General features: G+C 46.2%; 1 protein-coding gene across 20 annotated transcripts in view; it reads right to left on the reverse strand.

Moving 5' to 3' along the window:
- The window catches only part of CACNA1D (calcium voltage-gated channel subunit alpha1 D), a 306,232-nt gene that overhangs the window by 286,011 nt on the left and 1,498 nt on the right, over positions 1-18,723 (reverse strand). For all 20 annotated transcript variants that reach the window (XM_077858513.1, XM_077858509.1, XM_077858512.1 and 17 more), the window contains exons 2-3: positions 17,476-17,785; positions 13,416-13,521 (exon numbers count right to left, since the gene is read on the reverse strand). In XM_077858513.1, coding sequence (XP_077714639.1) covers positions 13,416-13,521; positions 17,476-17,785 — 416 coding nt within the window. The remainder of the gene's footprint in view (positions 1-13,415; positions 13,522-17,475; positions 17,786-18,723) is intronic.

Below are 18,723 nucleotides of genomic sequence, written 5' to 3' on the forward strand. Positions count from 1 at the left end.
CACCAATACCAATCCCAGGACCCCCCAAGTCAAACTTGGTCTTTCTGTTTTCAGCCACTGAGGACTTTGAACACAGGCTCCCCACTGCTGGAAATGCTGATCTCAGCACTAGGCAAGCTCAACGGCAGCCTCTGGGTGCCCAGGCCCCCACACATCTCTCTCCTCTACTGCCAGCAAGCCCAGAGCTAGGAGCAGCCACCAGCCCCTACCTGAAGAGCATTCAAGGCTGTACCCCTCGCCCCACCCCCATGCAATGAGCACAAGGGCCGGAAGGTACAGTGGTCACAAAAGAGCACAGGGGTTCAGCAGGCATGGCCTGTAAGTGGGATTGAAAAGCTCTCACAGCACCCCAAAAGGAGAATTCACAGGGTCCCCCAACACTCAGACACTGCTGAACCCTGAACCTCCCTGGGAAGTAAGAGCCTCTCCCTGAGCATTCCTGACAAAGTAAACCGTGTCACTGGCAAACTACAGCTCACTCACGTGTTCTTTTATTGACTCCTCACAAAGACTCCATGCTGGACAGGACACAAGTATTATCATCCCCACCTTACAGAGAAGGAAGCCAAGAACAAGGGAGGGAAGAGAAGGAGTTCAGTCACAGAGCTAGTGAGGAGAGACCTGGGACCCAGATATAGCTTGCCTTCCTCTGAAGCCTCTGCTCCCCTAAAGAGAGGACACGGGCTGAAGATAGGAAGGTGAGGAGGCAAATCGGGGCACCCCCCACAGGCCTAAACAAGCAAGGCCTGGTGTAGAAGGAAGGAAAAGATGTAGCACCTGAGGTTTGTAGGGTTCCCTTGCCCAAATCATTTTCCATCCTGTCAACGTAAGCAAGTGTTACTTCACTAGTCCCACGTCACAGGTGAGGAAAAGGAGGCCAGGAACCACATGCAAAGAGCCAGGAACAGCCTGGGCTCTAGGGAGCCTTAGTTCTGGTGAGTCCCGTACCATCTGTAGGACTCATTCTCCCACCAGAGCGATGAGCAGAGAGGACTCCTGAGGCCCAAGAACACAGCATAGTGGGAAAGGCCAGAGAGGTCTGCGTCCTACCTCTGCCACTTGCTGTCAGGTCGCCCACCCTTCCGGCCCCAGCAAGGCCACCTCCTCTGTGAAGTGTGAGTAATGCTCACAAGGTAGCCGTAAGACGGAAATCAGATGCCCTGATGGGAGCACCTGTGGGGCTCGAGGGATGGTCGTTATTCCAGTTCCAGACATCACCCAATCTTCCTGTCTGAGCCGCAGCAGTCAGGCCAGAACTCTCAACACCTGTTTTGCTCTTTAGAGCTTGTTTTCTTTCCTCTTCTGAGTAACATTTAAATCAAGACACGGTCAGGAGTCTCCCACCTGGGCTGAGCAGGAACAAGATGCAGCTGGTAAGCAGATTCCTAGTTAGCTAAGAAAGTAGTCTGTGCAGACACCCTCAAGCCTCATGGGAGGGTGTTGAGCTCTGGACTTTTCTACCCTGCCTCGAGATGACTCACTGTGCAGAGGCAGCCTTCAGCCTTCCCAGCTGTGGTAAAATCAGATCCTGACCATTACACCAGCCCCTTTTCTTTACCCTGTGTTCCTAGGGCAAGAAGCAACCCTCTGCAGTTGTCTAAGCAAAGGCCGGGTATGGTCCCGGCCTAGGTCTTCCTCCTGTGACAGGGAGGCTAACTTTCAGGCACTTCCTCACCAGGGACATCCAAAAAGCCTCCAGGACCACTGCCGTCTTAGACTGGGTCAATCTGGCAAATAGCCTTCCAGAGAATGGCTTTGAAGAGCAAACCCTCGACCCAGCAAACCACCCAGGAAACTTCTCTAGCTTGGCGTACCCAGTCCCCACTCTGCCACTCGCTCACCAGGTCAGGAGGAAGTAGGTCTGTCTTCCCAAGCCCCAGCTTCTTTCTTGGTCTCTAAGGCTAAGAACAGCCATCCCTACTTCACACGACTGTGTGGAGGCTTAAGGACATGTCACTGTGGCTCATGCTAATAGCGACAACCCACAGTGACACCATGTTTTCTAGCAGCCAGGGCCTGCACTAACCCCCTAAGCCACTTTATTTCCTCTTCTACAAAAAGGAACAGATTCAGCTCAAAAAAAAAGCAGCCTTCTGGTCATAGGTAGTGAACAGCAAAGCTGCAGACTGAACCTGGTCTGACTCCAGAACCCATAATTTAGCTGCTTTGCCCTACAACTGTGGGAGCACAAACGCTCCCACACTTTCCACTTGCAGGTAACGCTTTTCGAGAATTAAAATGCAATCAAGTCTACTTAATACCCAAATTTAAAATGCACCCTGATTCTCTCCAGCCACAATTCCCACCTGGAAATGCCTATGGGTGGTGGGAATGAGATGGCATGAGAAGTTTCTATGCCAGCCCACGAACCTAGATTCCAAACACCAACCAAAATTACAAATATGAAACCTGCCCTGAGGACCCACCTTGGTGTTCTGATGCTGCTCTGCCCCCTTGGCTTCACGCTCTACTGAGCGTTAAGACAGCATCAGCCACGAGCCTCAGGTTCCCCCCACACACAGCCCAGTGGAGGAGTGTGGGCTCTTAAGCCAGGAAGCCAGGTGTGAACCCTGGCCCTGCCAATCCCTAGGCCTTGTAGCCTCGTGTTAACAATTTAGCCACTCAGAGCTTTTTCTCCTCGTGCCTCAGCTTGAGGAAGACTCCTTGGGAGTTTAGGAGAAAGATTCAATGAGAACTGAAGGCTATTATGTATACAGAGCCCCCCATCCCCACCCCCACCCCCGGCTCAGTAGATGTCAGCCATGAGCTAGTAACAAAGGCAATGATCTCCAAGCCTCCAGTTACTGGCGAAAGGTAAGGAAGGGGCACCTGCATGGCTCAGGTGGTCAAGCGTCTGTTTTTGGCTTGGATCATGACCTCAGGGTCCTGGGATGAAGCCTCACACTGAGCTCCCTGCTCAACAGGGAGTCTGCTTCTCCCTCTCCCTCTGTGCTCACATGTGTGTTCTCTCTCAAATAAATCTTAAAAAGGGGCAAGGACACAGGGAATACTACCCACACTAGAACAAAGTAACAGAGAAACTGGTGATGCTCTCTGGCCCTCAAGCTGGCCAATGCCCTGAGTCTTTCCATAAGATAACGTGGCTATTTACGGTCAAAAGATTCCTGAATATTGGTATGCATGAACAAAGGGAATAATTTCTAAACTAACACAGGGGAAAGAGTGATCAAAAGTCTCTTTGGGAAGATAAACAAAAATCAAGGAGAGAATTCAAACTCCATGGAATGCCCAGCATGCTAAGAAGAGAATTCTTTTGTCATCTGATGTTTCGGCGGTCCCGCCTGCCTCCACTGCCCCCAGTATTCACCCTGCCCAGTCAGAGGGGAAGTGCCTGGCTTCAACTGGATCACAGCTATAAGTGGAGGGCTTGGGAAGAGACACACCAGGAGACAGGAGACTGGGCCTAGGCCCCCACTTGGTTCCTCTCTCACCCTGGGACCCTGGGCAAGTCGACTGCTGAGTGTGAAAGGAACACATCCATCCAGAGGTCTCTGGGACCCTTTCCAATCCCAATCTCAGCCGGTCTGTGATTCGAGTCCAGCCACTCACGGTAAAGGAGAACCCACCATCTAACCCACGTACCGCTGTCCCATGCGGTTTCCCTGCTGTCAGCGAGCTTCCCAGCTGGCCCAGCGAACACACAGCAGCGCCTTCTCTACCAGGACCACTCTAGGTCCACCCCGCGTGCCCTTCTAGAAAAAGACCTCTTAACCACCCCCCTCTTACCAAATTCTTGCTGGGTGTCACTACTTCCTTGAATTCTAATTCAGAATTGTAGATGTTTTCACTTCATTTCCTCCTGATAAAACCTTCAAAAAGAGCTTTAGATTGATTCACCATTAATTTATATTTCGACAATTCGGAATTTGTGAAAGCCCAAAGAGAAGTTCATTTTTGCATTATCGTGGAAAACGGACTAAAGGGGCTAATTACTGGCTGTTTTTGTACAATTTAAAAGCAGTCATTTAAATATAAACATTCATTATGCTCCATTGTTCTCTATTTACTGAAGAGCATTCAAGGATGTCTTTTTAAAAAATATATTGGTCACTTCGTCGGAGTAAAATAACAAAAGCACATCTCTTCAAGCTTGAGGGGTTTGGAGGGGTTTTCTGCACTTAATTCATAGCATCCTTTTATAGTCTGACTTAAACAAGTCAGGACAGGAAGCAAATGTGTTTAATGGTCTCTGTTTTACACATAATAAACGCTCGAAAAAGTGCTTTATGCATGATTTCCCGATTGCAGTGTTAAACTGCTCTTTTTCATCTTCCCAGCTCTACTTCTATAGTAGTTTGTATCATCAAAAAGCAAAGCTCTCCTAGCGCACAGAAGCGCCTTCCTTACGCCACCGCAGTTCAGTGTTGCGCGCTCACCCTTCAGCAACCGCGAATCCAGAGGCCAGCTGCTCGCACGCGGGGCCTTTCTGACTCTTCAACAAAAGCACAGCGACAACAGGGCTCACCATGGCTGACAGGGTACTTTGTACAAGGACCCACGCTGCACATTCCTCCTTGGATTCAGTTCCTAAAAAGTGCTTCTCTGAATGAATGCAGCTGCTTCCCATTGTTGAGAGGATAAAAGCCGTGGAAGTTAGGCTGGGCCTCCTCTGGCCACCACTGCTGGAAATCCTAGCGGCCAAATCCGTGCCCAGGTGTTAGCAATCCATCAGCTTCGAGGGCCACCGCCTCCGCAGGGCAGGTCTACTTTGTTTGGATTCCACACTGCCTCATCTGGCATCAACTTCCCTTCCCTAGGCCACCTCAGAGCTTTTGGAAGGGGGGCGGGGGGCATAAACCCTATCATAAATACCCTAAGAACAGCAGGATTGTACTATGCCTGAAAATAAAACAATAACGACAACAACATGGGACAGTAGAAACAAACCAGGTGACATTTTTCTTCCCCAACTGAAAGGAACATAAAGGCAGTGTTCATCTTGAACCTGTAAGCAAGCAAATACTCCAAAACTAAGAATCCAATTTTTGTATAAGTAACTTCTTTACCTATTAGCTACCTAGAATGAATGTTTCACTTGAAAGCACTACAGTACCCAAACGTGTGACAAAGGACTTAGGCAAAGTAACAGGAAGGAATCATAAGCTCTGGGGCCTTCCGTCTGGATCTGTGGTTCCAAAGAGATGAGAAATCTAGTGCTCGGGGCTTTGGACCTCCTGCTCTACTCAGAGGCTCCGGAGGCCTAACCAAACATCCAAAGAGGAAGGTTGAACCCTATTCCCAACATTTCCTTTCCCATAGCCCGAGACAGAAAACACATAAGGGCACTGTCAGAGTTAAATGACAGCGGATCTCAAGGAGATGTGGGGGCGGGAGTTTAAATCGATACAGGCTTAGTGGAGGGCGATGTGGCAGCAAGGAAGGAAATTAAACATGCACTATCCTCCCACCCACAGAGTTGACTTCTAAGTACTTACCCCAGAGAAGTGTTTCCTTGTATACACAGAGGAGTGCATAGGAGGATATTCGGCGCAGTCCTGTTTGAGATAGCAGAACTGCAGGAACTAACCTAAACGCTCCTCAGACAGAACAAGTAAACCACGGCACATTCATACAGGGAATATTTTACACCAGCACCAAGTGGTTAGATCTCTGCATGCAGATATGGAAAGATCTGTAAGATACGTCACGTGGGGGGAAAAAAGAAGCTATTTCATACACGCATTCTGTTCCCACTGGCGTAAAATTTAAAATACCCAAACTAAATAGACACACCCTTTAAAATGCACAGGTTGCAACACACACGTACACGGGGAAAAGCAGTTCTAGAGGATCACACCAAACTGATGACTGAGTAGAACGAGCTAGAGAGGCAAAAAGGGACTGCGACTTGATAGTGTTTTCATTGTCTAGAGGAATGCATTCGTGCAAATCTTGAATGATGATCTGTTGTAAGAATGCAAGGTAGGGAAAACAAAGCAGGTTTTTCTCCCACCCTGTGTGGTGGGTTTTCCTGGGCACGCGAGCCTCAGTGGCTTGGTCTATAGAAGTCAGGGACACAAGAGCCTCACATCAAGTCTCAATATAATATCTGTTGAATGATGGTGCCTTGACTTCCTGTCTTTTAAACAAGGGTCCTTACAGCTCTATAAAATTATCTGTGAGCACGCTGTGCTAGACTTCTCCATGGACACAGGAGGCAGGGAGAGGTGGGAGCCTTCCACCCGCTTTGAAGCCCCTCCCTTCCTCCCAGGCTGGGTCCACCTGCCAGCCACAGGTGCCCTGAGCAGCCTGCAGCCTGCCTTTTCTCCATCAGGTCAGCCTCCCATCTCCCTCCAGCCTGCCCTCAAGGTTACTCTTTCAATAATTTCAACAGATGTCCTGTTATTTCTAGAATTACCACTCAGCCAATAAGGAGAAGGATACAGAATTGACAGAAAGAATTGCTTGGAGGTTCAGGAAAAGCAAGTCATTTTCCCCAGCCTCGGCAATGTCTGGGGGCCTGCTTAGTGAAAGTCACCAGAAGGTTTCACCCTTGAAGGTGTGTGTCAAAAACACCCATCCATCCATCCACCCACATTCCCCCCCACCATACACAAACACAAACACACACACACACACACACACACACACACACACAGGACTAGTCACCTCAGGCAGTTCCTCCTTCAGTCTCATCTTGAGCTTTGCTCACTGTGTCCTCCTCCCCACCAGGCATGGCCAGCTTTGCCTACGCAGCCACACAGCCTTACTGTCCACAAGCACCCCAGCTGCAAGAACTCCAATCCCACTTGAATGAAGAAAGGAAGACACCTTCTGCCACCTTTCTTCCTTTGATCCCATGGGCAAAACGGGACTTGGGGGACATATCCTGTGCTGTCACTGGCAGAGAACCCCCAGAGTCTGAGCACGGTAGGAGGCAAAAGCAGGAAGGCTAACATGTATTCCTGGATGACCTGCCAGTCTCCCACCCTGATCCCCGCCCCACCACCAGGACAAAGACACCCATCAACATCCCTTCCCTTGCCACCACATCTGAGCAACAGTAACACCTTGTGAGGCCCTTCCCTATAGCTCAACCACTACAGTTCCAGAGCCTCTAGAATTTCCTTTAGGGACTTTCTTAGGGGAGGAGCTGTTGGGGGTCTGTTCTGGATCCCCACCACCACTACTACCAGTATTTAACGAGACATAAGTATCTCTAGTGCTGGGCAAGTTGTCCGCTCTGAATCTGGAACTCCTCACATTTTGCAGACAGTTAAAAATTAAACTGTGATCAATCCGGTCAAAAAAAGAAACTAGGGATCCCTGGGTGGCGCAGCGGTTTGGCGCCTGCCTTTGGCCCAGGGCGCGATCCTGGAGACCCGGGATTGAATCCCACGTCGGGCTCCCGGTGCATGGAGCCTGCTTCTCCCTCTGCCTGTGTCTCTGCCTCTCTCTCTCTCTCTGTGACTATCATGAATAAATAAATAAAATATTAAAAAAAAAAAAAGAAACTACCCATAAATCTGCCATAGGGGTCTCTTTTTTTTCTTTCCTTTTTTTTTTTTTTTTTTTTTTTGCATAATCATTTTTTAAAATACTGAACTGAGGTTAAGGTTAAGGAAGGAATGCATCTCCCCATAAGCCCTCATGCAGATGGGCTAAGGGGGGATGCACACTTCAGATGGCGTATGAGGCAAACCCAACTGCAGGCCAGCTGGACTCTGCCACAGACACTCGAGGGCTGGGGTACACGGTGGCATCCAGATACCCTCTTTTAAGCCCCCTTTCCAGCTGTCTCTGATAGGATTTCTACCTCTTGGACTTTTCAGTTAGCTAAGTTAACACACACACACTTACACTTTTTTTTCAACTAAGCCAATTTGAGTTGTGTTTCTACAACCCATAATCCAATAAGCATTAGGTAATACACCAATATATCCAAATATCTGAACTCTAACACAAGCTCATTTGTAAAGGGTTTGAGCAAGGAAGTTCAGTGTTCAAGGTATGATTATAAAACAATGATATTTGCTTTTATAACAAACTAACCAAAAGACTGAGGACCCTTTAAAAATTCTTAAGGAATTTAAATAGTACCAGATCCAAATTCTTTTTAAGAGCTGGACTTGGTCTCTGAAAAACTGTCAATACTCGATCAAAGTCCATTCAGTAAAAGATGGAGCTGGATAACTTGTTCTTTGTCAATATGAGGTAAGACTAGAAAAGACAAGTGATTATTTGTGCAGCACATAAACTGGTTTACATTTTAAGATTAGGAAACCAGCGCTGGGTAAAGCCTTACTATACAAGTCTATCTACTCTGGTCATCTTGCTGTTTCCCACCCCGACCCGCCGTCCTTCCATGAACTGTGATGCTCATGCTCACTCACAAACGGTGTACATACAACACTGAGCACAGAAGCCAGCTTATGGCCTAGGGATTTGAAAAGCATCAACAAGTACTTGTATTTCTCCTCTCCTGCTTCAGATATAAAGAGTTAAATTTGGCAAGAAAGACACAATCCTGAAATTAAGGGCAAACTCTGACAGGTGTTTCCTGGGATTCTCATTAATATTGGACAATGAAAGTCAGCCTCTCAGGCAAACATTAATCATTAGCCAATTGTTGAAAATTAACTACTGATCCATAAGGACATCACCGCGAAGCCCTTGTACAGCCATTCATGTATTTATTCCCTCATTTCACATGCATTTCCTGGTGCCTACTATGGGCCAAGCACAGGGTTAAGTTCTCAACACTACAGAGACGAATCAGATGCCAGCCTCTGTCTCTAGGAACACATATCACTTATTAGCTGAGTGAGCCAAAGAAGCAGGCCGGCAGACCCCAGAGCACATGGGCAGAGCCACCACACACCAAACCACTCCCCATTGCGGGTATAAAATGAGGCAGAAAGGGGCTAATCTCTGTAAAGAGGAGAGTTTACCATGTCCATAGGAAGGCAGAGGGAAAGCAAGTATTTAAACGCAGGCAGGTGGGGTGGGAGGCAGGAGTGGATGAGGCTCAGAGGAGGCTAAGCTGAGAAGGCAGCACATGAGCTATCCTAGAAGAGAGAGAACCTGGTCGCGCAGAAATAAGGGCACACAGTTCAAACAGAAAGATAATGAAGCAAAGACACAGGGTGGAGCAGGTACAGAAATAAAACCCACCTTACAGGCTAAGCCCAATGAACCAAGTTATAAAACTGTATTTCAGTAATTCCCACTATCTGCAAAAACCATGAGATGCTAAACTATATGGCCACACAGATCCAATGAGCTTACTTTTTAAGCCCAGGAAACGTTGTGCATTGGGATCTCAGCCGTGGAAGAGAGAATGTAATCAAAGTACACTGTCCCACAACATTCCTGGCCATTGTAAGGCATCTTACAATGGTCCCACTGCCAAGGGTCCACGGCTAGCACGGCTGCTCAGAGAGGCTCCCACCACTCGCCTACTCTGAGCACAAAATGTGCTATAGCGATGGCTCAGCTCTGAAACCCAGCTCCCAGAGCACCTTAAGCCAGAGGTGCTTGAGAAGCAGAGTCACAAGACCCCAAGCTCTTCAGGAATAAGCACTTACAACTTTCCACCCACTCACAGCTAAGGACCTCCAAGGAGTCCACAGAGAGACCTGCCACCCGAGGTAATCCTGAATATAGCTCAGAGGAAAGAATGCGGGAAGTGCTTCTCCTCGCGGTCACATCAACAACACATGTTTACTGAACAGCTACTTCATACCACACCGTTGGGGATTCCAAAATGATTGACTAAGAATTGTATTCTGAAGATGCTTAATAAGATAGAGATAGGATGAAAAAAAAAAGATAGAGATAGGATGTGCATATGAAGAACGAAAACATAGGGCATTTTATGCAGGAAGATCCACAAGAGAGGTTCAGATAGGAGTGTTACTTTGGGTGAGGGTCAGAAAAGCCCTCGCGGAAGAGACGTAGTTTGAGATGATTCCTGAACACCTCCCGGGTCTGAAGAAGAGGCACAGCAGATGGAGAAAGGGCCAGAAGGTAGGCAAGCATGTAACAGAAGAGTTTATGGGTGAGCAAATGGGGGAGGGGTGGGGAGAGGGCCAGGAGGTAGGCAAGCATGTAACAGAAGAGCTATGGGTGAGCAAATGGGGGAGGGGTGGGGGGAGGCCCTGAAGGAGGGGTTCAAAAAGCCCTCTGCGGTTGGTGTCATTCGTAGACATCAGGGGAGGTCTGAATTGGCAGATGAGCACCCCGATTTGGGACAGTTCTAATTTGAGGTGACTTCGCAGTACAGAGAGCAGGGCTCAGCTTGGGGCTGGGTTGTATCAGGAACAGGTGGCAGAGACAACTTCACCAAGTCAGTCTGTGCATGAGAAACTGAAGGCTGGGAGGCAAAATAAAGTGTTCTTCAGTACAGTGAAGATGAGTATTGTAAGCAGCCCTGCTCTGGCACTCCAGAAAGCAGAGCTCCCTCACCCCCTGCTCCCCACCCCAGGCTTAGAAGAAATTAAATAATGATACACACTTTCAATAAGTAGAACTGAGGAGCTAGCACTACAGACTGCGCCAAGAAGGGTCTCACTGTGGGAACTCAATTGTACGGTTTCCATGGCTTCAACCTCCACTAGTCCCTACAAGTCCACAAATGAAACTGCATAGAAACTTGAGATTGTTTATACTTAAAAAAAAAAAAAAAACCCTAACCCTGGGAAAGCTTGCTCCCCCCCAAGGTTGTCTCCAGATTCCCAAAGCTGGCTCAGTTACACACAACTCAGACCAAACACACATTGGCCCGATGGGGATGGCCACCTTTCTTACCCAATAGAAGTAATCGTGTTACCACAAATGACCTGTAACAGGCAGAAACTGCTTGGCACAAGGCTGGCTCTAAGGGTTCAGCGTACACATCTCCCACAGAGCGACAAAGCAAAGAAAACCACCAGCTCCCTGACATGTGCAGCTCTGCAACCCGTATCAGTCTCTGCCCTTTGATTTGCCATTCACGTTAACGGAAAGGTATTTACTACAGATAAAAAATAAACTTCGTTCAGCTGCCTCTAAACCGATCCCAAAAATAGAGCAATCACTTTGGTACAAATTGGGTCAAATGTATTAAAAAAAAAAAAAAAAAAAAAAAAAAAAACCTGGCTCCCTGGCGGGAGCACTGACATGGCATGGGACCTCGCTAAGAGTCAGGGGAAAATCCACTAAGATCTTCCCTTCCCACAGTGGTAAAGGAAATATTTAAAGAGTCAAGCAGAGAATAAACTCATCTGGCCATGTGACCATCCAAGTGAAACAAGACAGAAACTCAAATGCTGGAGTTTCATAACGGTAAGAGGTCAAAGGCATATATGTTGGTTTTTAGAAAGGCCTGCCAAACTAATACACTGCCTCCCTCCCCCATGCCTTAAAATACCACTGTTTAAGAATTGTCAAGAAAGCATCCGCTGGGAGGGATTGCAAGAAAGAAGAGAGATTTATCCATTTCCTATATTTTACTCCCTTACTCATCAGCTGAGAAATCCAAATGGTCTGATGGCAGATATGAGCGCCCTGAATTTCCCTGGGAAAAAATCAGAATATTAATTGGCTTATACACACAGCTACATTAATTATTCCATTGATCTGAATTAATCTGCCTTTCTGAAAGGTATTTATTTTCTAAGTTTGTTTAATCATGTTCTCTTGAGCTACAAAAAGCAACAAACTGGGTCACCATCCATGTGGTTAAATTTGGTAACAAGGCTGACACCATCTGTGGCCTAGACTCTGATGATCCATCCCCATTGATGGGGGCTTTTCACCACTTCTGCTCTTCCTTTAAAGTGATCATCCAATGTCAACATGTCTAGGACCAAATCAGAAACTGTTTAAAATATCCCAAAGCACACAAATCACCTCTAGTATACTGTACCATTAGCACACTAACAGTATATGTGTATCCAACTCCCGTTGAGTTGTATTTTCAGTAGCAATATCCAAAAGATTTTTACATTCTCTAGAAATCAGACTATAAAAGCCCAAATAAGAACAGACATTATATATATCTTATATATCTGACATAGGCCACAACATTTTAAGGGTAGCATGAAATCCTGTATATAAACCGTTAAGGCTAAAATCACAAGAGTATCATGTTAGTAACTTCAGAACCCAGGAAAGCCCCCCCCCCCACACACACACACACACTAGTTCTGCCTTTATACCACTCACTTAGTTGCAAATAGCCACCCTACTAAAATACAGCTTCAATATGAGAAACCAGAAACAACTGAATCTAGCTAAAAGAGGAGAAAGCAAACAAAGAGAGAAAGCTCCCCATTACCCAGCACTGGCCCCCTGCTCCACCTGCCTTTCTGCACAGGCTCCCCTAAGGAGGATGCTGCAGCTCCAGAAAAAATCCTGACATGCCTTCTGAATCATCAAGAAAAGATTTTACAGAATGTCAGAGGTAAACACAATCCCAGTGACCTTCTCATCCAGACCCTTTGACAAATAGGTGAATGGCAATGCGGGAAGGATTTGGGAAATGCCCCCCAAAACACAGCTAGTTATCAGCTCAGTGGGACTAGCTCCTAGTCCCAACTCTGGTGCTCTTTAGGGCTTTCTTTCTTTCTTTTTTTCTTTCTTTTTTTTTTAAACTATATCAACCTTTCCCAAAGAAAGTCCCATAAAACACTGGTTCCGTGATGTGTTCTGCCAAAAAACTGTTTGAAGAATCCATGACCAATTACTTTTAGTGACTAGCTGAGTTAAACAAAATGAAACTGGTTTTTTAACTACAGACCTTCCCGGAGCTCTTACTGAGCTAATGTGCACTATAAATCTTTAAGGGAGCAATAAAGTATGTGGAAGTATCCCAATTTATTTAACCCTAGAATCATTTTATCTTGGGATAAAATATATCTTCATAGGATATTCCTAGTGGAATACTACACTGTATTCTCCAAATTATGTTCCATGTCGATCTATTCAGTTATATTCTGATTTTCTAGAAATGAATAGTTCACATACAAAATCTATGATAATTTTCTACTTACCAGAAAAATTGACCAAACAAAATAGCCACCACTCCTAAATAAACACCAGATTTAAAAAAAAAAAAAAAAAAAAAGCAGCTAATATTATCAGGAAAAGAATGGTAGACAGCAAAAGCCTACGTGAAGAGAAAAGTTATTTTAAAATCTGCTACAAACCTCTTCCATAAAAAAGTGCCACATCTATTTATGCAAGATTCATGACTTTAAACACTTTCATTCAGTATAAATTTGAGAATACAGGTCAGAGAGAGAGAAAAAAAAAAAAAAAAAACCACAAACAAACCCACTGTTGCAAAGCTCCAGGAAACATCACATGCATAGCTGTAAACTTCAACCACGCAGAAAGCCAGCTGCCAGTTTAAGTAGAGAGGCAAATGATAACCACACGTCAGGACAGGCGGGAACTCTAAGGATACTTACCAAGTTATGATTTGTTGAATTAGAATCATCTTCAGGGAATGGGATGTAAATAGCTAAGGCCACACAATTGGCAAAAATAGCCAATAATATAAATATGTCAAATGGTCTGAAAAATTTTGTTAAGGCATATATGTCTTATGTAAACATAAACCATTTCTCTCATCACACTCTCGATCACACCACTCTTGAATCACTTTGGAAATGAGAATTAGGCCCACGCGTCCTTTCTCGGCCGGCTGTTGTGACCACTAGGTCTCCAGCAAATATAATCGTCCGTGGTCATCTGGCAGGTCCTCCTAGCGAATGACTTTTCCATGTCCTTCCTTCCCTTGCAAGGATCACATAACGCTCTTTCTCTGCTGTGCAGGTTATATTGAAACCTAAACATACATCCAACTAGGGCACCCCACGAATCGCGTCTCTGCTTCTTAAAGTTTTAAAAGTGACAAAGGCCTTAGAACACTAGGTTCCTGGCTGTTGTCGACAGAAACAGAAGCCCTCATGGGACAAGTCTCTTCCACAAACCCTTGCCTCCATGTGTTAAAGCCATTTTCTCGGGGGCTATTCCTGGCTAGGTCAGTCTCCTGTCTGGCCCCGGGCAGGCCAAGGCACCAGAACTTTCTGCATGCTACCTGTGCATGTCTCGTGGCACGTTCCAGTACCTCAGACACTGTAACAAGCAAGCCAGGCTCCAGCTCCCCTTCTGCTTCCTTTACTAATCAATGCCTATCACTGTTTCGGATTACAGCTGGACTGGAGCTCGGTTTCTAATGAGCTGTTACTGCATTCAATTTATAAACAAATTAAATAAAAAGCCATAAGAAATCAGCACCAGACACTTTGAAAGTACAATTGAACAATTCTAAATCTCGGGGGTCTGTCTGGAAGAAATCACTTTGAAGCCAGCTTGCAACAGATACTTGCTTCAACATTCAGTGTTATTAAGAGACATTGTCAAAACTGGCAATGCAAAATTTGGCTTCTGCCAGAATGACGGTTTTTCTTCTTCTGGCTTTCAGGCTTTCCGAATGCAAGGTTTCTGAGCACCAACATAATCTGCAACTTGGGGGGCGGGGGGCGGGGAGCTTAATTTTATAACCGTGTTTCTCCCATAACCTCACCCAAAAAAGGCAAAACCACTGGTTTAACTAAATAACTCCAAGTACTAAAGCTTTGAGGAGGTGAACAGACCCTTCTCCATTCATCCTGATATCATTCCCGGAAATCCAAAAATGCTAAAGGAAACAAAGGCATCTTACTCACTGGGGATATCCTGAATCTCATGAAGAAACAGCCCCTTAAAGAGCTTCGACACTCACCACAATAAAGACATGAATGACATTCTTCTCTTACTAATTTTGAGGGGTTTATTTTTAAAGCCAATTAGCTTTCATTCATATTTATTTTTTAACTCATCTCGTATTATAAAATCTCTTATCCAAAGATCTAACCTTAAGACAGTTCTGCAGAAGACTTCAGGATCCTCTTCACTTTTCCTTTTTTGCAGTTCCTACTGAAATTTTAAAAGCCAACTGCCCCAGTATTATTCTACATAGAAACACACCTGTGGTCTCTCTCATCCCCCATACCACCATTCTTCCTTTTGTAGTTCCCAATACTAAATGACAGGCCAGCAAATCTGAAAAATACCAATGCTATTCAGGAAAACCAAACACAATTTTGTTTTTCCTTTGTGCTGGTCTGGTCTCAGTTGCCAGGTGTTGGTGGATACTATCTCACTGCCACAAGATTTTCACAAGCCAAGCGAAACAGAGAGACAGAGAAATAGATGGATCTGCTCCTAAAAATTCCTTCTGATAAGGTGAACCCTCCTCATTCTCCCAAGATGCAGGACACTCTACCTCATCTGGGCGTACAAACCAATGAGGCTCTCACTCTCCCAGGGCTGACTGGGCCTGCACAGCTGGCTTTCGGAGGATTTCTCTAACATGCTCCCTGAACTAGAAGGGAACTGTCACTGGGAAAGACAAACAGATCACATGTTGTTTAAAGATCTGCTCTACAGTGCAGCCCCGGTGGCTCAGGGTTTAGCGCCGCCTTCAGCCTGGGGTGTGATCCTAGAGACGGGGATCAAGTCCCACGTCGGGCTCCCCGCATGGAGCCTGCTTCTCCCTCTGCCTGTGTCTCTGCCTCTCCCTCTCTCTGTGTGTCTCACGAATAAATAAATAAAATCTAAAAAAAAAAAAAAAAAAAAAAAAGATCTGCTCTACAGACTGTCCCATTTGTAGGCAGGCTTCTCCCTGGATTGGCAGCCACATCCCCTCGTTCCTATACATACGTGTCTGGCCATGCCGGAAAAGTCGGCAACAAGATCCAGGAATTCAATCCGTGCACATACATTGCTATATACAAATTACTGTGCACGATGAGAAACAGCACCAGGCCTCCCACCTCACTCCACAAGAAGTCAATGACCCCGGAGAGGTCTCTGCTCACTCAGAGTCACGTCAAGCCAACCTCAGGAGGAGGCGATCTTTCTGGCTGAGTGCAACCATGCTTCTGACCAGAGCGATGCCACTGAGGCACATCCTATGCACCTAGCTGCCTCCAGGCTGATGGTAGTGTTCATTCTCAGACTGGAAAAAAACTTACAGAGAAAATATATCCACGCAACCTCAGCTATGTGAGAGACACCATAACTCCCCCTAGAGAAGAGGCATCTGTTCTCAAAAGGAAAAGCACATGAAAACCCCTCAAACCTTATCCTTGCATTTGGCTGCCCTCTCCAAAACCTTTCTGGACAAAGTTACCTCATTTTAATTCGTGTCCGTAACCTCAGAAAAGAGCCAGCTACAACAGAAGGCATGCAAAGAACTGCCTAGCTGGGTCCTTGGGGTTATAAGGAAGTTTCGGCCTCACCTTCCAGGTGGTGGTCAATATCCCTCCTTCTTAGCCCTTTCACCCTGGGCGCTGTGGGGGAAGCCCTACACTCACACTGCTTCCTATGGTTAGGAGCTACTCCAAGGCTCCTGTTGGTCCCAAATACACTTCTGGGAAAAGGAAATGCTTTGTTTTACCCAGACCAATGAATCATCTGACTAATTAGAAAGCCATTTGCTCAGAAAGGAGGCCTCAGTCAACCTCTTCTGGAGGGTGGCAGTAATTGGAGACTTGGCCTCTAGAATTGGGGAAGGGGGTGGGCAGGCCAAGCACCCTAGTTTTCCAAGATCCGGGACGTCACAACCATCCTGGGGCATTTGGAGTTCAGTTTTAAAAATACAAAGGAGACACCCAGAAATGCAACTCCAGTCCAAGGACACAGACAGAATGTTTTATAAAGGCAGCAACTGCAAATTCCCCCACTGACAGACTGCTCTCTAACTCACAAGGGCTCAGGAAGAAGAGGCGCACACAAGCCTCTCCCTCCACACGCTCCCTCACGCTCACGTTTCAAATGCTTTTTTGGAACATGTCAAAAGGAAATTCCAGGAAGTCATAGCATTGAAGAGCAAATTGCTCCCTCCCTATGAAGCAAGTGTTCATATTTGTAGCTACCTGAACAATCAGAATCGGCAAATGTCAGAGCTAGAAGCAACCTTAGCAGTAGTTGGAGTTTCGGAAACAAATTCTAAACATCAGAATGAGAAGATGCCACTAAAGGTCAAAAATGTATTCATTTCTAGCAGAGTCTTGTACAGTCTTTTTGTTTTAAATCAGCGTACCTTATTTGCAATAGCTTCAATGCATATCACTGCTCCAAAAGCAATGGTGGGTTTAAACTCCCCATCTCATGGTGACCAAAGGTCAGTTTCCTCTTTAATTACCACTTTGAAGTTTCAGGCTATATCCCCCACCTCCATCACTACACACACACACACACACACACACACACACACAGCTAAATATAACCATAGAGCAACCCCTTGGCACCCTGAGGAGACAGGAAGGTATATACAATGCAACCCTTTACATACAGCTTTTCTGTTGCTCACATTCCAGACTGCTACGACTTTGTAAGTGCCATTTCAGAAAGCAGATCCTTTTAAAGAACAGATGGTAAAAGAGAAACAAGAAAGACTTCCCCCCAAAAAAAGGATACTTCCATTCCACTATACTAATGCAGGCTCTTCGGATGGGGTTATTGAGTGACAAACAGAAGAGGGCGCGGGCAGGTCGGCTGTTGGACGAGTTACCCTGTTTTTTGCTCTTGGCGTATTGCTGACGTTTTCTTTGGGAGAGAGATCCCACAGGTGGGGGTGCAGAGGTGCTCATAGTTTGGGCAGCCTTGGCCTGTCTAGCAGCATCGATTGCAGCTTGCCAAGACAGGACGGTTTGCTTGGAGCTATTCGGCTGAGAAGTTGGTCCTTCACCAGAAAGAGGGAGTCTGGTGCCTCTTGCATAGTTTGCCTCTGGGAAGAGGGGAGGAAAAAGAAAAATTTAAAAACGAATAATGAGAAACCAGTGTCAGAAAAAAGCAAAAGTTGTCTCCCATCAATAACAGGGGGGTATGCTTCCCATGTTTCCATTTTGTACCTCATGTCCTAGTTTTCAGAAGCAGAAAATGTGGTCAACCAGAGCAGCCAAAGAACTCCACGTGCTGTGCCCTGAATATCAGTGGCATAGGACCACTGCTGCACAGGGGTGAGTGCCTCTCTATAACCCTGTCTTCACAAGGACTCTGCTAAGTGTCTTTCTTCAAACTGAGGTCATCCACATTTATTCCACCTTTTCTGACTTTTAAAATACATGTATCTCTTATGAGTTAATAGATACACACAATAGCTTTTCTCCAAAATAACTACCCTCCTCACCACCACCCCCCAAAAATGGCAGTGCCAATAACTCAATAGTCTTACTCATTTTCAGGGTGCCACTCCAATATCTTTGTACAGCCACAAATGCATTTTTTTCGGCATAGAAAAAAAAAAATCCTGCACTAGGCACCAGGGCAATACCAAAAGCCCCATAACAAATATCTAGATTATGCACTGACACTTCCTGCAAATGAAAATTCATGATGCTTGGGACTCATTTCCTCCACAGGCTTCCGAAAACAGAAAACATCTTTAGGGCTTTTTTGCATTTTAAATTGCAGCCGCAGCAGCCAAGCCAGCATCCAGAGAAACAGTCAAGGCAGGCAGCCTGCACCCCTACACCTAGGAGAGACAGGTCCCTCAAGGCCCAGGCAGGAATCATCCAACGGTAGGCTGGCATCTAGGTACCAGGGCAGAGCCCCAAGGGGGCCTCCGTGTGCAAAGCCCCCTTCTGACTTTGGGTCAGGCCACCACCACCACCACCCGGGCAGGTGTCCCAGGCACTTGCCTACCTTGAGTCACAACCTCCTCAC

The sequence above is a fragment of the Canis aureus genome, chromosome 19, assembly GCF_053574225.1.
Source record: "Canis aureus isolate CA01 chromosome 19, VMU_Caureus_v.1.0, whole genome shotgun sequence".
NCBI classification, from domain to species: domain Eukaryota; kingdom Metazoa; phylum Chordata; class Mammalia; order Carnivora; family Canidae; genus Canis; species Canis aureus.